Genomic DNA, 25,319 nt, shown 5'->3' with positions numbered 1-25,319 from the left:
TTGGCACAAATGTCCACGTGGATTTAATGATGAACTGCTTCAATTTTGGTGGTCCAAGATCAAGGTCCCTGTGACCTCTTCTGTTGCATTCTCACAAAAGCAATATCTCAAGACGGCCTTGAGGGTTTTTTTTAAAAAATTTGTCACAAACATCCACTTTGAGTGAACTGATCAGAATGTCATTGTTGAAGGTCACAAAACATGTTTTTGGCCATAACTTAGTAAGGCATACACTAATTAGGACATAATTTCCCATAAATGTGTAATAGGATAAAGTGATTGAGTTTTATATCCAAAAGGTCAAATACTGTGCTGTTTGCATAGATTCTCTGTGCTGCCACGTTGAAGATGTGTGTGAGGCACCCATAGCTGAGACTCAATGTGTTTGTGGAGGAATACAACTGCGAGGCGATAATTCTAGTTTAGCTCCGAAATCACTGCATCTAACATTTCCAATGTTGCAACCTAAAGCATCTTTTTGATTCTCTTCCCGCAGGAGAAGAAAGGAGACAAGGGAAATCTTCATGCTCTGGCTCAGGAATGGGACAGTCTGCAGGTGAATGAAAACCAATAAATCTACAATGTCACTGTTTTCAGATAAACAGTATCTAAAATCACTCTCTTCCTTTTTGTCAGAATATGTCGAAAAATCGCTTTGACCAGCTGCAAGACCTGAAGAGCATCATTCAGGAGATATCCAAAGCGATCATGTGGGTTAACGACAAGGAGGAGGAGGAGCTCATGTTTGACTGGGGAGACAAGAACATCGACCAGTACATCCCAAAGAAGCAGGAGAGCTACTCGGTTAGTCAATAAAAAGCTTAGTGGGATCCAGGAGAGATTTTGCTACATTTTGCTGCATTCACGATGCAGAAATCAACATTTAATTTCATCTTTTAAGAGCTTGTCCCCATTTGCTTAACATTTTTGGCAGTCCTGTGTGTATAAATTACACTAATGCGTTTTTATGAAGTCAGATTGCATCATATGAGGGAGCAATCATCTGTGATGCATTTGAGTTTTGGCAGCTGCAGTCAGTCATCCACATGTGGACACAGTGTCTTTTTTTCCAACTGCAACCTGATGTTTTCTGTGTCCCCTCTGATTATTGATGCTCTTCTCATACAGAAACTGATGAGTGCCCTAGAGGACAAAGAGAAGGAACTGAATAAACTGAAGGCCAAAGCGGATACCCTACTGAAGGACAACCATCCAGCTGCAGACAAGATCGAGGTATGGGACTCCTTCATTATCAGAACCTTACACAGAGTTTACATGTAGAGTGGGAGCTTTATCTTTAATTTTTCTTTTTTGTGGTTTTCAGGCTTACAAGGACACTCTGCAAACTCAGTGGAGTTGGCTCCTTCAAATCACCAAGTGCATTGATACTCATCTGAAGGAGAATGCAGCTTACAGCCAGGTAGCATGACAAAACAAAACCTGAAGCCATTCTGATGAATACTTTTATATTAGTGATTGATTAAATGGCTATGTGTAATGTAAGGGGGAGTTTCTCGTAATTACAAACCCCGAATGAATTCAATAGACCATTGGGCACAGACACAGCGTGGCATGTCTACCACAGCATGCCCGCAATAGAACATGTCCATTCCATCAGCTCAAACTGCTACAATGTCCACAGAAGCCATGTGCACCTCTTTGGGCATCGCTGCTCATCTCTGTTTTAACATAATTGGTCTATTTTTTTTCTCTGCACACAGCTCTCCAACACGTCAAAACTACATAGAGTTATGTAATAAAGTTAGTAAAATTAGTTTGAAATTGGTTTAAAATTGGCTGTACAAGAGGCAATGCGAAGCAGCACAGTAACCCTGTGGGCGATTTTAAATTTAATAATAATAATAATAATTATCATAATAGATAGGTAGATAGATGGCACTTATATAGTGCTTTTCTAGATACTCAAAGACACTTTACATGAAATGCAACAAGAAAACAAATACAAATTCAAAATAGGGAATACAAAATACTGAAAAACGCTGGCATGAACAGAACAGATACCAATACAAGAATAGAATAAAAAAGCAAATGTAGACGATATGTGGCAGTTCAGATTGGGGGGGGGGGGGGCGTGGGAGACACGCATTGTAGGCTTTTTTAAAAGGTGGGAGTTTATTTTTAAAATGAGGAGTGGGTCTGAGTTGCGGATGTTGGAAGGGAGTGCCAGAGGTTTAGGGCAGCAATGGCAAAGGCTCAGTCCCCCAAGGTCATTACTAAAAAAAAAAAAATGAATTAATCAATTATTAATTTATAGCAGTAACAGTTAATATAGCCTATGCTTTCAAACCCTGCATAGCCAACTCCTCTATCACTTGGCAAAACTCTATGCACAAATTGAAGCTGGCAGCAGCCATACAGCGTAAAGACTGAAGTAAAAAAAAAAACAACCCTGCCCTGCCTATGTGATGTGTCGCATCCTTGGCCCATGTATTTCAATCTGCAGCTCCATTCAGTTTTTTCTCACCTTCCACCTGACTGGTTTGGCTTTATGATCCCAGTCCACAGTCATCACCGTCATTACCAGCTGCAGATGTTTTCAGCAAACAAGCTGTGATAAATTCACTAAGTACGTTTACATGATGTTAGAAAAAGTCAAATGATTGTGTTAGTCCGACTTTAAAAATACATGTCAACATGTTAGACCGACTGAAATTGGACTGAAACGAATTTCTCATAGTCAGACTTGAACATACAGATAATTTGATTGAAAGTTGAACTATTCCGTCATGTAGACACCTTAGTCGGACTGTATCTGAACTAAGTGTTCTGCCGCACTGGCCTCCCTTGGTGGTTAGAGATAGGGACTGTTCGTTATTTTAGAGGGCGGAATGGGTCCTGTAAAAGTGGTCAGGCAATAAAAGAAATTAAGCACCAAGGAGGGACTTGTGTTTTTAATTTTGGCTTATCTGAAGGACATACAACTTGAGAAGGAGGTTTTTTTAATTTATTTTAAATTTAAAAAGTCACACTCGAGTCACCCCCCTCCTCTGAAAAATAAAGTACAGTCCCACAACACCAGTGTTGAACCTAAACGATGTACTGCTGCAATATTTTCTCCTCTTTACCTACACAACAGTTGATGGTGGTGGAGAGCAGTATTCAGTGGAGTAAAACATTTTTTTTTTTCATTGGACTCTGGTGTGTTTGATATAAGAAGGGAAAATACTCTAAATATAGCATAGCCTACACTTAAACTGATTTTGATTTTTTTAGGTTGCTTAAAACTTCTCAATTAAGGCGGAGTTTGCTCTGTGCAGCACCTACCCACTATGAACTGGCAGACAGACAAACTGGTGAATACAATGGAGCATTTAGTGGCTAAAGAGCCAGATGTTTCCCTCAGGAGCTGGTGGAGACCAGAACAGAACTAAAAGGAAAAGCAAACAAATGTTCAGCCAGTGATTACATTTAAAACTAATGCAATATCATATCACATAATTGCAGCGTCCAGAGTTTTATTTTGTTCTCTGACCATTGCTTACTGTAACCCTCTCTTTTGCCAAGTTTCCTCTCTCCTTTCTCTGCACTTTTGACTGTAAGATAAAGGCAAAAATGTGGCAAAGAAAATAAAACTAAAAAACAAAAGCAACAAAAAATAAAAAAAAATCAAACTAGCTGACTAAGTCATCAAATACCTAAATACCTAAATCTGCTGTTTCCTTCTCACTGCATGCCTTTTACTTTATTGTTTTAAAAGGCACAATTTTAAGAATTTAAATTTGAAATTTTTATTTTTTAATGGCATTAAAGAAAAAAACTTTGTCAGACAGCACTTTCCCTCCCACTGATTCAAGGCGGATTTCCACCGCTTGCATGTGCATTGCGTTATGGCTCCGCTGCAGTTTAGCTCCGTGCTCTGTCATCCGTCAATCCCCACCAGTTGTGTTTTGAGTCCAGCATGGCGCAGCACCGCCGGATAAGCTGGAGTGGCAGGACCGAGGAGTTCCTGCGGTACTTACAGAATCATGCGCAGTATATCATTACAGAAGAAAAAGTAGGAACTCCATTCACCCCGTGGATTAATTATAGTGATGTCAGTTCATTCCTTTGTGGTTTTCCACCTTCCAAATTGGCTTCTCCTCATCCATGTTGCCGGTAATGACCTCTAAAATTCTGACCTGTTTAATCCAGGCCTGGATCCGCTTATTTTGACGTTTTGTTGATGTAGTTAAGTGAAATATGATCAGACATAAACACGGAGTGTTTTATTCTGAAAAGTTACCAGATGTTTTAATGTTGTATCGCTGTCCGATTTCCTGTCTGCTCTGTGTTAAATTCGGCTGAATTTATGCGAAGCGATCTCTCATCTCTTGTGATCAATGAAGTTACCATATGGTGGTCCTAACAGTCGCCTCACTCAGTGAATATAAAGACTTTGCAGTGTGATAATAGCTTCTGTTTTATCTCCCTAAGGTTAATATCATATTTGATGTAATGCATTCATTTTTTTTCTGATATTAACAGACTAGTGTCGATAAAGAGGTTTGTTTTCACAAACTGACACCTCAGGAAGACCCCATATTGTATTCCTAATGATCTCTTTAATATATCTCAGTTCTTCAGAGAGGCCAATGAGACATACAGCACCCTGCAGAAGGAACACGAGTTGGTTCGTACGAAGTTCACCTGTGACAAGAACACTCCACTGGAGAACCTTCTGGAGATCCTCGGCAGTCTTGAGGTACAAACTACAGCTTCTTATTTGTTTTTAATGACTTCTATAATTTCAAAAGGTAACCTGTTCGTACTGTTGTTATTTGTTGTGTCCACTTTCTATTTTATTCTTCTTGTTTTATTATTTTTTATTGTGTAATTTGCTTTTTTTGGTATCTGTTGTTTAAATGTGCTACGGAAAGTACAAGGTAGATTTATTTGTCTGTTTTTTTAAGTTAAAAAAAAAAAATTTTAAAAATTAAAATTGTCCTTGATCTTGCTACATCTTTGCAGTTGAACAATGAGTTGATTAAAATCACCAGCTAACATGAAAATTTCATCTGGGCATGTTGCTGCTGATGATATCATACAATTCCTGCAGTACATTTTTTGAGTTTCCAACATTTGAGACTTGTATCCTGTCCGCTCTTAACAAGGTCATCCAGTGCAATAGCTTGATCCGGGATGTTAGCGGTTAACCATGTCTCTGTGAAAATGTGCACAGAGCAGTCTCTGATTTTCCGTTGCTGAATGAGCCTCACTCGCATCTCATCCACTTTATTCTTCTGCAACCGAACATTAGGCAGAAGGCTTGGTAGAGGAACAGCTTTCGGTCCAAGTCAGGTCAGCCTCACCCTGATGCCAGCTCTCCTCCCTCTCTTTGTCCAGCACTTTCAGTTTGGTTCCTCCCCTCTGGTCTGACTGGCCGCTCGGGCACGCATTTGTGGGGACCCTCTTACAGTCTGCTACATTCAGTCCAAACTTCGCACAATGTTTCTCGATGTTGATAAGTGCTTCTCTGTTGTAGAAAAGTTGCACTTCAGCAGAAGGGGCCATGGAGTCGGAAAAAAACAAAAGAACAACTACAGTCTGTAATCACTATTATTGATCTACATTATTATAGTTATTGAAATTGCTTTTTTTTTCTCTAGAGGGAAAAGGAGAGAATTATGGATAACAAGAGGCAGGTTCAACATCTGGCCATTCAGTCCAAGAACATTGTGAGGCTGAAACCCAGAAACCCTGAAGAGAAGTGCAGCAGCCCTGTCATCGTCAAAGCCCTATGTGACTTCAAACAAGACCAAGTCAGTTTTCTCAGGATCACTTCATGTATACACGATGAATTAATCATAATTAATAATTATTTTGGGTTGAGTCTGCAAGGGACTGGTTCAATCCTGTTTTCTCAAATATGCATGTGTATGCCTTTATGATCAGCAACATTTCCAATTTGTTTCAATTTGTTTAGATAAATTATATTTATAAATCTTAAAATGTTTCCCAGACTTCTCTTGTGGAGCAGGATTTTATTTTATTTACTTTTTTTATTGATGAAATTAATTTTCTTTGGGCTCCGCAGAAGGTGATCTGTAAGGGAAATGAAGCCATTTTAAAAGACAACAGTCAACGCAGTAAATGGGATGTTACAGGCCCGGGAGGACTGGATATGACAGTGCCCTCTGTGTGCCTGATCGTACCACCTCCCAACCCACTCGGCATCAGTCTGGCCAACAAGTAAGACGAAGAAATTGTTTTGGATCCTGACACATTTAAATATGCAGGTCTTGGCTTAGAGAGGCCTAAAGTAACCTTGTTGTTGTGAAGCTAAATTTGTCTTTTTGTCATCCATAGGAACGAGCAGTACTATGAGGCCATCCTGTCCATCTGGAATCAGCTATACATCAACATTAAGAGTCTCATCGCCTGGCAGTACTGCCTATCTGATATCAGAACAATCAAGTCGCTCACCATCGAGATGGTAAGTGATTAGTACAATCTCTAAAGTCAGTACAGAAAGTCTCCAAAAGTATTATTATTGGAGTGTTACACATATCCTTTAGTCAGACATAATGCTTGTGTATTTGTGTGTGTTCAGCTGTCCACCATGCGTCCAGAGGACTACCACAAACTTATCAAGAGCTTGGAGAGTCACTACGAGGAGTTCATACTGGCGAGCAGCGGCTCCCAGATGTTTGTCGACGAGGACAAGAGAGCCATCGAGAACCAGTTCAACGGAGCCCAGAACCACTTTGAACAGCTGGTGGTGCAGCTGCCTACTTATAGTCAGTACAACAAAAACCCTCACTCTCTTCTGCATGAAAACAAATCATTAGATTTACTAATTATTTGCAGTTGACAATGTTTAACTTAATTAGAATAAGAGAAAGTTATAGCAGCAAAAGGCAGTGTTTCTGAGAAAATAATAGATTTTTTAAAATGAAATGAGAGTCATTTGTATTCATTTATCACCTCTACCACCAATTTCTACATCCGTATTTTTATCAGCAACAAATGTTTAGACAGTTGTTGTCTGCAACAGCATCTAATATTTGAGGAGAAAATCCAAAATGTTGGGGAATAAAAGCTTTTATTTGCACTGAAAACTTGGTTTTATGCCTCTGCGGCGATGGTACCTGGAGGCATTATGTTTTGGGGTTGTCCATATGTTCATATGTCTGTCCCATGCTCACAAATGCAATATCTCAGGAACCCCTTGAGGGAAATTTGACTCAAATGCCCACTTGGACTAAAACATGAAATGAAATGATTAGAATCTGGTGGTTGTGACCTTTCGTTTGTCTCATTCTCCTGAACGCAATATCTCAAAAACACCTTAAGCGAATTTCTTCACATTTGGCACAAATGTCCACTTGGACTCAAGGATGAACCGATCAGAATTTGGTGATCAAAGGGAAAGTTCAAGGTCATGCTGACCTCAGGAAACATTTTTTTGGCCATAACTCATACATTAATTATGGTAGTATTTCTCACAAATGTCTAATCAGATATAATGATAAAGGGATGACATTTTATATCCAAAAAGTCAAAGGTCAACTTCACAATGAAATGCAAAAACTTTTCTCTCAACATCATAACTCAGTAACAGAAGGCGAGACATTTGGTCATATACTGAATTAATAAACCTTATCTTGGTTGTCCACCTTGAAACTATGCTCATTGTATAGATCTTCTGCAGTGCTAGTGGGAAGTTGTGTATGAAGTGTCCATGTTTTCACAGACATGGATGTAAACTGTAACTTCAACTTGACTGTCTCGTGGAACCATATTACTGTGAAGCAGTGATTATAGTTTAAATTTTGTTATAATGTAAGAAAGATATTTAATTCACAAAGTTTAGTATAACTGACTCTTTCTTCTGGACTCAGTCTTTCAATATATAGTCCTCTAATAATACTTACTTGTTCTAACATGAGATATACATCAAAAATGTATATCATGTTCACACACAAGAGTTCACTTGTACTACCAGAGAATTATGTTTTCCTCCACTAAAAAACATCCTCACATACTTGTGTCTACTCACAGATGCACAGCTGGAACAGATAGAAAAACAGAAAGCAGCCGAGCAGCAATACCAACATCAGTTGATCATAATACAGCAGCAAAATGCGGCCGAAGCGGAGGCTAGGAGGCTCAAAGAAGAGGCCATAAGGCGCGAGGAGGAGGCCAGGAGGCTCAAAGAAGAGGAGGCCAGGAGGCTCAAAGAAGAGGAGGCCAGGATCCGTGAAGAAAAATGTCACATCGAGGGGCAGATAAAAAAGAAGAAGGTGAAGGTCACCTCCCATAGCTTATCTGAGCTGCATGCGCTTAGACTTAGACTGGAGGGCGCTGAGGGCACGCTAAGTCAGCACGTTCATATCTGCCTTGGAGACGACGGGATGAATGACTGTGGCCTCAAGATCACTCAGTTGGAGGTAGACGCAAAAAATCATTATATAAAAACAATTTGCATGATTAATATCTTATTGCCAGCATTCAATGCAATAACTGTTTCCCTGCAGATGGTGCAGCATGATGTCGAGTCGATGCGTGAGGAATTCTCACGTCTGGAGGAGCGTATTTTGAAGGAGCTCGCTGGCATAACTGATGCAGATAAGGCCAAGTTCCTCCGCAATGAGCTTAGAGTCATCAACGAAAGACTGAGCAGTCTGGATAGCAGCTCATCAGCTTACCTACAGCGGTAAATCTACACAAACTGATGTCTCATTGACATCAAGGTCTCATTAGCAAAAAGGACACGAGATTAAATTTCATATACATACACACACACACACACACACACACACACACACACATATATACATGCACATCATAACTAGGGTGATCAAAACTCTCGTCTGTGTTCTGTGCTACTCTGACATTTCAAAATTAGACATCGACAAAATAAATGCATTCTTTCTTATTTTTCTGGAATTACTTTCTCCGCCTCTCCATCATGTCTTCCTCTCTATCAGGCTGCAGGCTCTAAGGGAAATGCTGGAGAGTGTGGCACAAGCTGAAGACATAGTGAAAGTTCATGAGGCGAGACTGACAGAGAAAGAGACCACCTCTCTGTCACCCAGTGAAGTGGAGGATTACATAACGACCCTGCAGGTAACATTTTCTCATTTCTTGCAGATAATTGCTCCGTTTTTCAGCAACACAGTTCAGTTATCTTTTAACATGTATTGCACAAGTAAGTAGTCCAGCCTTTCATCTGCACTGCTAAGTTTCGAGTGCTCAGTGCCTTAGTGGTCAGCCATCAGTTTAAGTTACAAAAGCTAGTGTAAGAGAGTAAGAAAGTCCAAAAAAACTGCTTTTGGTACATGCCACAATTCTTTCAAAATAAACTGATGACTAATCAGGAGTGTCACACTTGACTGGTGTCCCCTGTGTGTTCTTGATGTTTAGAATATTAAAGCAGAGCTGGATCAGAAAAAGGATGTCCTGGCCTCCATGGAGGCAGAGTTAGGCAAGGCCAGCTACTGGAACAGCCAGGTGGGTGGGCCCTCCCACAGGTGTGACATGATGCTGTCCAAATACACTGAGCTGGTGAGCCTGCTGTCGGACCGCTGGAGACGAATCCTGGGGCAGATTGACACCAGGTACATCCCTCTCTCTCAAATCTATTTTATACCAAGGACCCATGTTCAGGCCGTGTTTCTCAACAATTACACTAAAATGTAATCTCAGAACCCATCAGGTATTGTCTGATGATGATAAAGCCAGTGAATATCCGGACCAAGACTTTCTGTTACATGCACTCTTCACTGTTTTCAGTAACAACTTAAGACAGGTCAAGGGAATATTTAGGCTAATCATGTGCAGATGTCTGTAGTTATTGTTGTTTGCAAATTTAAAACAGATTTGCAAGTCCTATAAGGCAGTGGTTCCCAACTGGTGGGTTGGGGATCAAAAATGGGTCATGGGTCCTTTCTGAATGTGTCCAGTTTACAAAACACCTCATTTTGAGTGCAGAGCTTTTGTTGTGCCGTTTCCTGCAACAGGGTGAGTGAATAACAGACAGCTCCTTCAAAGAGACAGCAAAGTAGCTTAACCACATGGCTAAACACACGTATGACGCTGAATATTTTAAACTGTGTGGACCTTGAACTAATAATTTAGGAGAAATCTGGACCCTGTGGCTGAACCAGTTTGGAACCACTGCTTTGAGGCTCACTTATTCTCATGCATATGTTTTAAATGTATGGTCTTTGTTTGATTAGTGGAATGCAATGAAAGAAAAAATAACCTGCACCTTTCGGTCACTGAAACTATTATTTGATCAGTTGGTTAGGCAGCCAAAAGTGCAAAAACTTCACAGCTTGTTCTTTGTTGTGTTTTTTCTATAAACTGTAAAGTGAATACTTTTGGATGGTGGATTGCTGATTGCGTACAACCATTTTAAGTTTGCACTGTTGGCTCTGGGGACCTCTGATGGGCACTTTACACTATAACTTTACACTTTATAGATTTGACAATGAATTGAATTGGAAAATTAGAATATTAATCTATAATGGAACTTTTAGTAGTGCAGCCTTTTTACACCAATCTGCATCGAATTTTTAGTTTTGTGTTGATGGTCACTATCTCAGTGTGCTGAACATAAGTTTAATATGTTCCTTCTTCTTTCTTTTTCTTGCTCAGAATCCTGGATTTGGAGACGTACCAGCCTAAACTGGAGCACTACAAGCAAACCAGCACATCCCTTATTGACTGGATCGATACAACAGAGAAAAAACAAGACCTCCTGCAGGCCACCAAGATAGACAGCATCCCAGCACTGACAGAACATATTAACGACCAGAAGGTCTCCTGCTCAGTCATTCTGTGTTTTTGATGAACTTGATTACTGTGTTGAGGGTCTATGCCCATGTGTTTTGAATCATTTGACATCTATATAAATATATTTTTGTGTTCCGAAGGGCTTGAACACAGAAATCAAAATGAAGAGGGAGACAGTGGACAGTGTGCTGAAGGATAATGAGGCCTGTGTGAATTCTGTCAAGGTGAGGAGGCCGGCAAATTATATACAGACATATACAACTTAACTCTTAAAATTAGTCATTTTAATGGTGATGTTTGTTTTACAGGACTATGAAATGGACTTGGCCTCTTACACCTCTGGTTTAGAGACTTTGCTCAACATCCCCTTTAAAAGGCCAATGTTGAAGTCACCGTCGATGGATCTTAATCTGGAAGTAATGGAACCAAATTGGAAAAGTTGTATTTCATTACAACACTCAATCACCTTTTGCATATGCTGACCCACCAGTATCTGAACATGTTTTTATTCTTGTATGTTAAAGAATGAGATCAATGATTTTTTTTATGACTGAAGAGAAGTAACATTACACATAAATTAAACCTTGAGTTTGCTTTGTCTTTGTCTCAGGCTACACAACTGCAAACCCGTTACATGGAGTTGCTCACCCATTCAGATGATTACTACAAATTCCTGGGAACGCTGCTCAAAAACATGGAGGAGATCAAGGTACTGATTTTTTAAAAATATTTATTTTTTGCATTTCTTGTTCACCTTTAGGTTAATTTGGCTACATTTGTCAAATTGATGTGATAATAATGTCAGCAAATGTTCATTGTTCCTTATGGTTAAATTAAATTAACTCAAATCAGATTGAGTTAGCTATAAATTGAGTTTAATTAACTTACATTATGGCAACACCCTTTTCTATCTCTTCTAAAACTAAATATTAAAGCTGCACCAATGAAAATTATTATATTATAATAACAGAGGAAAACATGCTTATAGTGACGAGCCCACAGAGAATTTTTTTCTTGATTCTGCAGTTCTCCTGAGCTCTACATGGTCTGCAACCTTACTGTTCTGGTTTTGTGTCACCAGTCATCCATTTCAGCAAAAAAGCTCAGATATACCCATTGTGTACTATCTATCCAGCACCAAATGGAAGACAGACAAAGTGTTGCCACTTTTCAGTGGAAACGCCCACTAATAATGTAAGCCCCTTAACTAGCGAGATGCAATGACGCACCAACACTAAATGCTGTATGTTTTCGCCCAAGCAGCAGTCAAACATCAGTCCAAATTAGTCTGCACTCAGATTGAAAGAGAGACTGAATAAATTAGAGATTAAAAAAAATATGTAACTTTCATATTGATTTCATAGGCCTCTATCCATGCTGCTGTGTACTGTTTAATAACCTGTTTTCTGGCCTGTCCGTAATGTTGATTGTGACACACCAAAGAAAACTGCACACACACACACACACACACACACACACACACACACACACACACACACAAAGAAAGGCATATTCATTTGCTACAGAGGAGTGTACACAGTTCTGTTTGACTAGCAAGGGGAAAGGCACCTAGAGCCTGTTTTAGCTGGTTTACCCGCATTTAAAAAACATGCGTACACACGCTAATTTTGGTGGATAAAGAGTATTAGAGACATGCTGGTGTAGAGCATTTAGAGACTGAACTAAACTGAGCCTGACATTTTTCCATAGTAGTTGATGGAGACCAAAATAGAGCTAAAAGGAGAGCAAATTTTGGACTTGACTCCAGCTGAATGTAATTTTGCTTCACGTCTTATGTTTGTGTAAATAGACCAGTGTTTTTAAAACCATATCAGCTTGGTGTTTATAAGGTGATAATATGTCAATATTGTGTTGTGTTTACAACTTGTTACACTGTCCCCATGTGGCCAAAAACTCGCTAATGCAGATTTACAGAAACCACAGATATTTTCTGGATGTTGGGTGACTCCATGAATCCGTTAAATCAGTTTGAATAAGTCAGTCAAGAAGACTGTGGTGAAGTATTTTTACCTACTGTACAGTGACCTGCACATAATTAAAGCTTTTAAAACTGCATCCATCTTTGCTTTGTCCTGCTTATAGATTCGGAACACCAGGATTGACCTGTTAGAGGAGGAACTTCGCCTGCTGAGAGAAGATATGCAAGGCCGCGATGCCAAGAACAAATCTCTAGAAGAAGCTATTTCTCGCTATCAGCTGGATCTGTCCCTGTCACATGAAAAGCTGGTGTCAATGGAGGAGATGTCTACGTGCAATGCCACCAAGGACATTTTAGACACCACCCAGAGCCAGCTGGCAGACCTGAAAGATGAGGTGGCACATCTCAAGTGCTTGCTTGAGGAAGAGAAGAGGAAGAGGAGACTGGCAGAGGAGCGCTACACTATGCAGCAGGAAGAGTATGAGTTGGTGCTGAGCAAGAGACAGAAGGAGCTGGAAACAGTCAGCTGGAGCAAGGTGGACTTAGAGAAGAGTGGGTCAAGTAAGGATCATGAGATTGAACAGCTGCGGCGGCAGTTGGCTGAGGAGGCAGCGAGGATCAAGGAGCTACAGAAGGAGATGTCAAAGGTAAGGAGCCAATGTAGTACGGAGATCAATAACTTAAAGCTCAGCTACGAATCCCAGATCCAGATCAGCCACACAGATATGCAGAGGCTGGCAGCCCAGAAGGACGAGGACACAGCTGATCTCCAGCAGCAGTATGACAGGATGGAGGCAGAGAGAAGGAATCTGGAGGAGGAGCTCAGGAGGCTCAGGATGTCTATGAGCCATGTTGAGGAACAAAGGAAGAGAGCAGAAGAAGAATCTCGCAGTCAGCGTTCTGTCATCACAGAGGAAGGACGAAGGAGGAGAGAACTGGAAAGTCAACTGGAGTTGCTGATGAGGCAGAGAGATGAGGAAAGCAGTCAGTATATGGAGGAGTTGGCTGAAGCCATGAAGGCTCTGCAGGAGAAGAATGAGGAGCTGGCCTACATCACACACAGTCTGGAGGAGGAGACCCGCAGAAGGAAAACAACAGAGGAAGGGCAGGGTGTGCTTGAACAGACTGTGACCCAACTTCAGGTGAAGCTAACCAGTTCAGCGATGGCTGAGACCCAGCTTGGAGAACGTGAAGAGGAGCTTCGGAAGATGCGTTCAGAGCTTGAGAGGGAGAACAGGGAGCGAAGCAGAGTAGAACAGAACATGAGCAGGTTACAAGGACGTGTGAAGGACCTCCAGGAGGTGAGAGATGGGCTGGAAAGCCAAGTGGAGAATCTGAGGAAGGCTAACCAAGAGGAAGTGTTGAGAAGAAGGCAGGCTGAAACCGAGCTGGAAAACACCGCCAAAGCCATGACCGAGTACGTCAGCACCATTACCACTCTACGCCAGAACCAAGAACATGCCAGCACAGCAGAAAAAAGAGGCGAAGAAGAGCGTCTTAGGTTGCAGGAGGAGCTTGAGAAAAGCTTGGGACAAAACAAGACATCTGCAGCACGCATGACACAGCTGAGTGCTGAGCTGAGGGCCATGCAGCAACAACTCCTCCAGGAGCAGGCAAGAGTCAAAGATGCCCAAGAACATGCCAGCACAGCAGAAAAAAGAGGTAAAGAAGAGAATCTTAGGTTGCAAGAGGAGCTGGAGAAAAGCTTGAGACAAAACAAGAATTCTGCAGAGCACATGACACAGCTTAGCGCCGAGCTGAGGGCCATGCAGCAACAACTCCTCCAGGAGCAGGCAAGAGCCAAAGAGGCCAAAGAACATGCCAGCACAGCAGAAAAAAGAGGTGAAGAGAATCTTAGGTTGCAAGAGGAGCTGGAGAAAAGCTTGAGACAAAACAAGAACTCTGCAGAGCGCATGACACAGCTGAGTGCTGAGCTGAAGGCCATGCAGCAGCAACTCCTCCAGGAGCAGGCAAGAGCCAAAGAGGCCAACCTCAGGAATGAGAGCCTTTACAGAACTATAGAGGAGAAGAGTATGGAACTGAATAAGAACTGTGTTCAGGTTCAAAAGCTGAAGGAGATGACAGAAACCCAGACCAAAGAGAGGCTGAGGCTGGAGGAGGAACTAAAGACAACAAAACATGATAAAGAGGAACTCCTGAGGGCCAAACAGGGAATTAATGACGAGCTCTTCTCCCAGATCACTGCTCTGGAGATGCAGCTGCAGACCAGTGAGCGCAGCAATGTAGATTACCGCAACCTGGTCTCAGAGCTCTCCTCAGAGAGGGAGAAACTCAAGCTGGAGACAGAGAAAATACAAACGCAGGCCACCGAGGTACATGGAAGTTCTGCACTTAGTCCTGGACTGCTCTCATCTTTTCAAATCAGAGTCCTAAAAACAATCAAGTAGCTATCAGTGTCCGTAGCAAAACTTGCTTGCATGCTGGAACACCTAAGTAGTTTCCCAATAGATTCCTCCCACTGGGTTACTCTGATTTGAACACATATGTCTATATGTGTTTAAATAAACTTGCATGTCAATCACTTGCATGCAAATATGATTTGTGCCTCTCTGCCTGTCAACCTCCTCAACCCCCTGTCTCCCTGTCCCACACTGCGCAAAGATGTTCAGTCTGCATGCTTTTCTGCCTTTCCTTCTATTGCCCAGAGTGATCCACACTGCAATTGACATAATAACCACTGGTCCTTTGGTCCAATACAGTTTGATTATTGTGCATTATATTATTCAAGACGCTTGATGGTCTTTTAGATGCATTTTGCAAACTTGTAAAAACAGCACTGATATATATGTAAAATATTAACAATTTTTGCTGTATTTGAGGCATCATTTCATGCAGTTATAGAGCAGTCAGTCAAGTTAAGCACCTATCTATTTTCATTACTTATATGTGCTGTTTTGCAAATTTACAGAATGTAGACAGGAACTATTCCAAACTGTATGAAGCAATAGTCAAAATAGTTTTTTTTATCTTGTGGTGGTATTTTTGTATGTAGTTGATACAATGTAGTGTTGATATTGTTTGTCTTCAAGATTGGGAAGCTGATCTCACAGTGAAAATCCATCAGTTGTTGAAATTCAAGTTTTTGTTTCCCTATGAAGTAACTTAATTAAAAAAAAAGATCACTATTATGCCTCTGAGGTATACTATCAATTCCCAGTCTTGTAAGACATTCTCTTGTTTTCATGTTCTTCTGAAGAGAATAAGTTTGGATGATGTATTGCTAAACTAACAAAGCAAATTATATTTTGGCAGAATGCACACAGACTTGCTCTTTATGTCTCTTTATGCTCTTTGTCTACTGTTATAATCAATAACAGCTTTTGGTTTTATTCAGTTATTGTTCATTTAATGTACTATTTTTGGTTTAATCTATTTGTCACATTTTTAAAAAATACAGTTGCAAGACAAAAAGACGAGAGTTCCAGCAAAAAAAGATATATTTAATGTGCAACATCACTTTTGTTAGTCTTGTTACTCTCAATTAAGCTGTAAACTAAAATGTTGGACCTCTGTTTAGTATTGTAGAAAAAATATTACCAGAGCAAGTATGTGTGCTGTCATCCTTGATAGTACTAAAGTTCTCTTTAGGTTTACATGCACCAGTGTAAAATTAGATGCAGCTAATTTTGAGTGCGATGAGTAGTGTGATGATTTGTGATTTGATTTTTATTTCAATCCCAACCTGTTCTACCCTGGTGTCACTGATTGTATGATTGTGTGCCGTTATGTAAAATGCAGAGAAGAAATGAATGCTTCCTGATATACAGTAAATGTATTAATACATGTCTGAATTGACTAACCTTTTGTCTCTCTGCTGTTTCTCTGCTTTTTCCCCTCTTTCTGCAGACAACAGCCATGATGCAATCCATTCAGTCCCAGCACAATGAGATTGTGAATGAGAGAGATGCTCTTTTGCTGAAACTGCAATTATCAGAAAAGGACAAAGATCGCTACCAAAGACTAGAGGAGGAACTCAGTCGCATTAAACTGTCCCTAGACTCTGAGGTTCGTAATAAGCAACGTCTACAGGAGGAGAACGAAAGGGGGAAGAGGGACGTAAATTACTGGAAGGACCAGTGTAATAGTAAGCAGGACCTGATCAAGCAATATGACGCAGACAAGGAACGCCTGGAAAGGGAAAGGAACTCTCTGAAAAGTGAAATAGACAGGCTGATGAGGGAGCTCAGGGAGCTTGATGACACATTTAAAAGTAGGCTGTCATCCATGCAGAAAGAAATGCGAGAGATGACTGTTGTCAAACAAAGCATGGAAACTGAGCTGAAAAAAAATAGAGAGCCAGCAACCTTGGATGCCTCTACTGTGGTTTTTGATGGTGTCCGTAAGCCAGTCACAGCAAACCAGTTGCTTGAATGTGGTGTTTTGGACAAACCAACAGTTAGCCAGCTTGTGAAGGGACATAAAACTGTCCCTGATGTGTCTGTTGACAAAAAAGTCTGTCTCAAGGGAACAGGCCCAATAGCTGGGGTGGTAATTGAAGGTCCAAAGGGTCCAGGGTCTATTGCTGGACCCCAATACAAAATGACTTTCACCGAAGTCAAGAAAGAGAATCTGCTGCCACCAGATAGTATTGACTTGCTACTGGATGCTCAGGCTGCCACAGGCCACATAATTGACCCCAGAACTAATCAGAAGTTGACAGTTGAAGAGGCTTGTGATCAAGGTGTGGTTGATGAAGAGGACAGAGAGAGGTTGTTAGCAGCAGAGGCTGCAGCTGTTGGATATTATGACCCTGGAACAAGCAAACCCCTTTCAGTATTTCAGGCCATGAAGAAAGGACTGATTGACAAGAACACAACACTGCGTCTGCTACAAGCCCAGGAGTCTGTGGGGGGCATCCTTGACCCCATACTCAGTGTGTTCCTTCCCAAAAACACAGCCATTGAGCGTAATCTAATCAATGATGACATATATCGAGCTCTGAATCAGAGGCCTGAACTCTACCTGGACCCAGAAACTGAGGAGGGTGTAACCTATATGTCAATGAAAGGGAGATGTAAGGTGGATCCACTCACAGGCCTTCTGCTTTTTCCTATTCTTGAGAGGGTAGATCCTTCCAAACTTGTCTTTGAAGGTGTTCGGAAACCTGTCACAGCTAAGCAGCTGCTTGATTGTGGTGTCCTGGAAAAGCCAACATATAAAGATCTAGAGAAGGGGAAGAAAAATGTACCAGAGGTTTCGGTAGACAAAAATGTTAATCTTAAGGGGACTGGGCCTATTGCTGGGGTTATAGTTGGGAGTCAAGGCAAAATGTCTTTCTCAGAAGCCAAGAAACGAATGCTCCTGCCTGAGGATTGTGCAGATTTGCTACTGGAAGCCCAGGCTGCCACAGGTCACATCATTGACCCAAGAACCAATCAGAAGCTGACAGTAGAGGAGGCATGTGCCAGAGGGATTGTGGATGTTAGGGATCGAGACAGACTTCTGGCAGCAGAGGCTGCTGCTGTGGGATACAAGGATTCAAGCACAGCTAAACCTCTCTCAGTGTTTGAGGCCATGAAGAAGGAACTGATCGACAGGAGGACTGGGCTACGCCTGCTGCAGGCCCAGGAGTGTGTGGGAGGTATTCTAGATCCCAATCTCAGTGTGTTCCTTCCCACTGATACAGCTATCAAACGCAACCTTTTGGATGAAAACCTACGTCGAGCTCTAATCCTGAATCCTGAGTGTTACATTGACCCAGAAACTGAGTGTGATGCCAGCTATGGAAAATTAAAGAAAAGATGCAAGACAGAGCCTCACACAGGTCTTCTACTATTGCCCATCACTGAGAGGCTAGACCCTTCCAAACTGATCTTTAATGGAGTTCGTAAGCCGGTAACAGCCCAGCAATTGCTTGATTGTGGGGTCCTGGACAATTCCACATTCAGCCAGCTAATAAAGGGAGAGAAAACTGTCCCAGAGGTGTCTGAGGATAAGAAGGTCTTTCTGAAGGGGACAGGATCAATTGCTGGTGTTGCAGCTGGACCTTTAGGGAAAATGTCTTTATTAGAGGCCAAAAAACAGATGCTCATGCCCCCAGTTAGTGCAGATTTGTTACTGGATGCCCAGGCTGCCACAGGTCACATCATTGACATCACAACCAATGAGAAGCTGACAGTAGAGGAGGCATGTGCCAGAAGAGTGGTGGACATAAGGGATCGAGATAGACTCTTAGCAGCAGAAGCTGCTGCTGTAGGCTATCGGGATCCTAGCACAGCCAAGCCTCTTTCAGTATTTGAGGCCATGAAGAAGGGACTAATTAACAGAAATACTGGGCTACGCCTGCTACAGGCTCAGGAGTCTGCAGGTGGCATTCTAGATCCCAATCTCAGTGTGTTCCTCCCCAGAGATACGGCTAAAAAGCGCAACCTTTTGGATGAAGACCTCAGTCATGCTCTCAACCAAAGCCCTGCTTGTTACATTGACCCAGACACTGACCATGGTATCAGCTATGGGGCTTTAAAGAAGAGAAGCAAAACAGAGTCTCATACAGGCCTGATACTTCTGCCAATCACTGAAAGGAAAGACCCTTCCAAACTGATGTTTGATGGAATCCGCAAGCAAGTCTCAGCACAGCAGTTGTTTGAATGTGGAATCCTTGATAAACCTACATTTGACCAGCTAGTCAAAGGGGAGAAAACCATTCCAGCAGTGTCTTTGGAAAAAACAGTCTATCTAAAGGGAACAGGACCCATTGCTGGGGTGGTAGCTGGGCGAGAAGGAAAAATGTCTTTCTCAGAAGCCAAGAATCAGATGCTTATGCTCCCAGCTAGTGCAGATTTGCTACTAGAAGCCCAAGCTGCTACAGGTTACATCATTGACCCAAGAACCGACCAGAAGCTGACCGTAGAGGAGGCATGTGCCAGAGGGCTCATGGATATTAGGGATCGAGACAGATTATTGGCAGCAGAAGCTGCTGCTGTGGGATACAAAGATCCTAGCACAGCCAAGCCTCTTTCAGTATTTGAGGCCATTAAGAAGGGGATAATTGACAGTAAGACTGGGCTACGCCTGCTACAGGCTCAGGAGTCTGTAGGGGGTATTCTAGATCCCAATCTCAGTGTATTCCTCCCCAAAGATACAGCTAAGAAGCGTAACCTTTTGGATGAGGACCTTAGTCATGCTCTCAATCAAAGTCCTGCTTGTTACATTGACCCAGAGACTGAGTATGATACCAGCTATGGGGCTTTAAAGAGGAGAAGCAAAACAGAGTCTCACACAGGCCTGATACTTCTGCCAATCACTGAAAGAAAAGACCCTTCCAAACTGATGTTTGATGGAATCCGCAAAAAAGTCTCAGCACAGCAGATGTTTGAATGTGGAGTCCTTGATAAACCTACATTTGACCAGCTTGTAAAAGGGGAAAAAACTGTCTCAGAGGTGTCTGTGGAAAAGATGGTCTTTCTAAAGGGGACTGGACCGATTGCTGGGGTACTTACTGGACATCATGGGAAAATGTCTTTGTTTGAAGCCAAGAAAAAGATGATCCTGCCTCCAGATAGTGCAGATTTGTTACTTGAAGCCCAAGCTGCCACAGGCCACATCATTGACCCTAAAACTAATCAGAAGCTGACAGTGGAGGAGGCATGTGCCAGAGGAGTGGTGGATATCAGGGATCAAGAAAGATTATTGGTAGCGGAGGCTGCCGCTGTGGGCTACAAAGATCCTAGTGCAGCCAGGCCTCTTTCAGTATTTGAGGCCATGAATAAGGGAATAATTGACAGTAAGACTGGGCTGCGCCTGCTGCAGGCACAGGAGTCTGTGGGAGGTATTCTAGACCCCAATCTCAGTGTGTTCCTCCCTAAAGATGCAGCTATCAAACGTAAGCTTTTGGATGAAAACCTCCGTCAAATTTTAATGCGAGGTCCTGCTTGTTACCTTGACCCAGAAACTGAGCATGGTGCCAGCTATGGGGCTTTGAAAGAAAGATGCAAGACAGAGCCTCAAGCAAGCCTTCAACTTTTGCCAGTTTCTGAGAAGTTTGACCCTTCCAAACTACTCTTTGATGCTGTACGTAAGACAGTTACAGCACAACAGCTGCTTGATTGTGGGGTCCTGGACAAGCCAACATTCAACCAACTAATCAAGGGGGAGAAAACTGTTCTAGAAGTGTCTGTGGATAAGAAGGTCTTTCTTAAGGGCACTGGGTCAATATCTGGTGTTGCAGCTGGACCTCTTGGTAAAATGTCTTTTACAGATGCCAAGAAACAAAAAATTATGCCTGCTGACTGTGCTGACATGCTGCTGTATGCTCAGGCAGCCACAGGCAACATTATTGACCCTAAAACTAATCAGAGGCTGACTGTAAAGGACGCATGTGCCAGAGGAGTGGTGGATAAGGAGGATGTATCAAAGTTGTTTGCAGCTGAATCTGCATCTATAGGTTACAGAGACCCACATACTGGAAAGCTCCTGTCAGCTGGCCAGGCCATGAAAAAGGGATTAATTGACAAGGATACAGCTCTACGTATACTTCAGGCTCAGGAGTCTGTAGGTGGCATTTTGGATCCTGCTCTTGGTGTATTCTTACCCAAAGATGCCGCCATGGATCGAGATCTCATAAATGAGGAGCTATACCAGGCCCTGAATCAGTATCCCAAGTGTTATCTGGACCCAGACACTCAACAAGCTACTACCTATGTATCTCTGAAAAGAAAATGCAAAGCAGATCCGAGCACAGGTCTTTTGCTTCTTCCTGAACCTAAAAAGCCAATAACTTTTCAGGGGTTAAGGGGCCCGGTGTCAGTCAATGACCTTATGGATGCAAACCTATTAGACCGGTCAGATTTGGACCGATTGAGGGAGGGCAGATTGACAAGCCGGGACATTGAAGACCGCCTGCACTCCTACCTGAGAGGTTCCACCTGCATAGCAGGAATTTATGATAAGGCCAGTGATAAGGTAATGCCCATCTATCAGGCCATGAAAGATGGACTGTTGCGACCTGGGACCACTTTAGAACTGCTTGAGGCCCAGGCTGCCTCAGGTTTTATAGTAGATCCTGTCAACAACCATTACCTGACTGTTAGTGATGCCTACAATAAAAGACTATTTGGGCCAGAGTTTAAGGACAACCTGCTATCAGCAGAGAGGGCTGTGACTGGTTACAAACTTCCTGGTACTGACAAGACTATCTCCCTCTTTCAGGCCATAGAAAGAGGCCTAGTGGAGAAAGGTCATGGCATCCGTCTGCTGGAGGCCCAGATTGCCAGTGGTGGTATCATTGATCCGGAACACAGTCATCGTATTGATGTAAACGTAGCCTACAAGAGAGGCTACTTTGATAAGGAAATGAACAAGATCCTGACTGATCAGACTGCTGATACTAAGGGTTTCTTTGACCCCAATACAGAAGAAAACCTAACTTATATGGAGCTTAAGAAACGCTGCACTACAGATGAGAAGACTGGCCTCATCCTTTTGCCTATCATTGACACGAAAAATGAAGAGTCAACTCAGACTAACACACGGAGAAAGAGGAGAGTGGTAATTGTGGATCCTGCAACTAATAAAGAGATGACAGTGCGTGAGGCATATGATAAAGGGTATATTGACTACGACACCTTCCTAGAGCTGTCTGAGCAGGAGTGTGAGTGGGAGGAGGTCACTATCACTAATCCAGATGGTTCCACACAGTTTCTTCTTAATGACAAGAAGACTGGAAGACAGTATGATATTACTGAGTTGATTGAAACAGGAGTAATTGATCAGTCGGATGTAGATCGGTACCGATCACGTACCATCACCCTTACTCAATTTGCAGATATCATCTGCAACAAGACCAAGCATGGGTCATCATCATTTTCAACGTCATCATCGACTTCAAGAACATCAGCATCTCGGGGTACATCTTCAGTGACATCATCATCATCATCATCAACTTCAAGAACATCAGCATCCCTGGGTTCATTGTCAGAGACATCATCATCAACTTTTAGAACAACAGCAGCCTCAGTTCCATTGTCAGTGACATCATCATCATCATCATCATCATCAGTCCTGCCAAGACCCTTATCACCTACATTTTCCAACATGACATTAACAAAAACCACCACTGTCACAGAGCGAAGCACCTCAGTCAGTGGTGTAGCTCGAGACACACTTGACTCAGCTAGGGGTGTATCAAGCGTATCTATCACCCTGTCTTCTCCTGCTGAAACAGTGGGTGATCTAGAACCTGTGGGTGCCATCTTTGACACAGACAATATGGAGAAGATATCCATCACAGAGGCTCTAAATCGTGGTTTGGTGGATTCCATCACTGCCCAGAGACTGCTTGAAGCTCAGGCCTGCACAGGAGGAATCATCAATCCCACAAATGGCCAAAGGCTCAGCATCCAAGAGGCCTCCCGCCAAGGCATAATAAGTGATGACATGGCCCTTAAGCTTAAGCCTGCCCAGAAAGCCTATTTTGGCTTTGAGGATGTGAAAAACAGAAAGAAGATGTCTGCTGCTCAGGCCATGAAGGAGATGTGGCTGCCATACGAGGCAGGGCAGAGGTTCCTGGAGTTCCAGTTTGTAACAGGGGGAGTTTATGACCCAGAAATGGAGTGTAGAAAAACCCTAGAGGATACTGTAAAAATGGGCTGGCTGGATGAGAGAGCAGCCACGAAGCTCCAAGACACCAGACATCACACAAAGAACCTGACCTGCCCCAAGACCAAACTTAAGATCTCTTACAAGGAGGCTCTGGATAATTGCCTGGTGGAGGAAAGCAATGGGGTGAAAATGCTCCAGGCATCAGCTGAGTCTTCCAGAGGGATCAGCAGTCCTTACAATGCCTCCTCTACCCCAGGATCTGCTTCTGGCTCCAGAAGTGGCTCACGACAAGGCTCCCGTAGGAGCAGTGTGGACCTAGGCTCCCCGACCTCCTCATCAACTAGTCGCACTAGCTTTCGTCATACTAGCTACAGCTTCTCCTCCACATCTGCCAAATAGATCAGAGAAAGGTCCTGCACATGATGCTCTTGCAAATGAATCAGACTGTTAAGAGTATACTGATTGTTCAGAAAATAACTTGTGTGTTGTACATGAGGAGAAACATTCAAAGATAATGTTGTTAATCTTTCTGCATAGTTTTAGGTTTTTGCTTTGGTGTTGCTATGCTTTTAAAATACAATAGTTCAAATGATAATGAAAATGAACACTGACGATATTTTTTGTGGAAATTGACTTAAGTGTTAATGGCAGCCAACTTCAGGTATATGGCTTGAAAAAAAAACTTATGTTAGTATAATTGTTGGTGGCCTTAAATTAGTCTCAGAAATGTTTGCCATATTGTTGCCTACACATAGGCCTATTTGACATATCTTCAAAAATTTTCATTCAATGTAATTTCTTTTTAACCTTTGCATTGTTAACATAGCGGTGTTTTGTTTACATTTATTCACCATCTTAAATGCCTGTTTTGTGAGGGAAGGGATACAAAGGCTGGGTTACACATTTTATACATTACATACATTACACTGTTTAAAAAAACAAACAAAAACAAATCAGTTAACTTGTTTTTGCCGTTTAATGCTTTCCATCTTGTAACAGTTTCTCAGTATCTCAAAATAAACGCTAACCTTTGAGTCATTTGCTTATCATGACTGCTCTTATTCATGATCAGTTTTAGTGCAACACTTTTGGTATCTACATCAGATATAGGATTAGTGCCAAGGAGGTTTTCACATACAAGAAGTGTTCCTTAGTGCTTTGATGCAAGAGAAAGTGAAAATAGGAGTGTAGTACTGCAGAGTCAAGAAATAGAAATAATTGTATAGCAGAAAAATACCCAATCATAATCTGAAGAAAACAACTTTGTAAAATATACAATATTTTAAAATAAAAGCATTATACAGTTTCACATTGGAATGGGCCATATGTTGTCCAAAAATGTACAAAAGTTTCCAGTATGAAGTACAGAGGTAGCCTAGTATAAACATAAGATATCATAGATATTGAGCAGTCTAGGAACTAGGAAGATAGTTGAAGGAGCCCACAACTTGGAGGGGACCTTAATTTTGCTACAGTATAAAATAATAGTAGTCATTTAGGTCCTTATTTTATACAAATACTAATCCACACTGTGAAAATTCTTGGTTACAAGTTATAGTCCTGCATTGAAATTTTTGAGTAAGAACAAACAAAACAAAAACACATGTATTTAAACCAAAACTAACTAGCTAAATAAATAATATATAAAAAGACAATGTTCAATGTTCAGTGTTTACCATAATACTTTGGCAACTGATTAGCTGTCAATCGGATCACTAATTAATGGACTAATCCTTTCAGCTGTACTTTTAGAAACAGCTGGGTAGTTTAATATGTTACAGATTGTTTTTTCCTATGTTTTTACACACAAAAAATATAAAGTAATTAAAGCTGTTAGATTAATGTAGAAGTGTAAAAAGTACAATATTTCCCTCTGAGATGTAGTGGGGTACAAGTGTGAAGTGACATGAAAAAAAATATTCATGTAAAGTAGAAGTACCTCAAATTTGTACGTAAGTACAGTACTTGTGCTTACTTGTACCTATATGTACTTGCTAGAATTCCAACACTGGTACTTCACTTTTTTTGAAAAACTCTTATATCCTAAAATCATTAAAGCACAGGGTAGTTTCAGTTTGGT

General features: G+C 41.7%; 1 protein-coding gene across 3 annotated transcripts in view; it reads left to right on the top strand.

Moving 5' to 3' along the window:
* The window catches only part of LOC121963369 (desmoplakin-like), a 54,287-nt gene extending 30,010 nt beyond the window's left edge, over nucleotides 1–24,277 (top strand). For 2 of the 3 annotated variants that reach the window (XM_042513664.1, XM_042513659.1), the window contains 19 exons: nucleotides 497–556; nucleotides 637–804; nucleotides 1,129–1,233; nucleotides 1,325–1,420; nucleotides 4,577–4,702; nucleotides 5,607–5,759; nucleotides 6,035–6,189; nucleotides 6,307–6,433; nucleotides 6,551–6,737; nucleotides 8,002–8,390; nucleotides 8,478–8,656; nucleotides 8,931–9,069; nucleotides 9,367–9,560; nucleotides 10,603–10,765; nucleotides 10,881–10,964; nucleotides 11,049–11,156; nucleotides 11,351–11,449; nucleotides 12,844–13,326; nucleotides 16,547–24,277. In XM_042513664.1, the coding sequence (XP_042369598.1) occupies nucleotides 497–556; nucleotides 637–804; nucleotides 1,129–1,233; nucleotides 1,325–1,420; nucleotides 4,577–4,702; nucleotides 5,607–5,759; nucleotides 6,035–6,189; nucleotides 6,307–6,433; nucleotides 6,551–6,737; nucleotides 8,002–8,390; nucleotides 8,478–8,656; nucleotides 8,931–9,069; nucleotides 9,367–9,560; nucleotides 10,603–10,765; nucleotides 10,881–10,964; nucleotides 11,049–11,156; nucleotides 11,351–11,449; nucleotides 12,844–13,326; nucleotides 16,547–23,638 (10,107 nt within the window). In that variant the 3' untranslated portion in view covers nucleotides 23,639–24,277. Of the gene's footprint in view, nucleotides 1–496; nucleotides 557–636; nucleotides 805–1,128; nucleotides 1,234–1,324; nucleotides 1,421–4,576; nucleotides 4,703–5,606; nucleotides 5,760–6,034; nucleotides 6,190–6,306; nucleotides 6,434–6,550; nucleotides 6,738–8,001; nucleotides 8,391–8,477; nucleotides 8,657–8,930; nucleotides 9,070–9,366; nucleotides 9,561–10,602; nucleotides 10,766–10,880; nucleotides 10,965–11,048; nucleotides 11,157–11,350; nucleotides 11,450–12,843; nucleotides 14,181–14,537; nucleotides 15,013–16,546 lie in introns of all 3 variants that reach the window. The other variant, XM_042513673.1, reaches the window with a different exon arrangement.
* Nucleotides 24,278–25,319: the final 1,042 nt, after the last annotated feature.

Source organism: Plectropomus leopardus, chromosome 3, assembly GCF_008729295.1.
Source record: "Plectropomus leopardus isolate mb chromosome 3, YSFRI_Pleo_2.0, whole genome shotgun sequence".
NCBI classification, from domain to species: domain Eukaryota; kingdom Metazoa; phylum Chordata; class Actinopteri; order Perciformes; family Serranidae; genus Plectropomus; species Plectropomus leopardus.
Note: the sequence above shows the minus strand (reverse complement) of the source record. Positions and strands in the feature narration are given on the sequence as shown.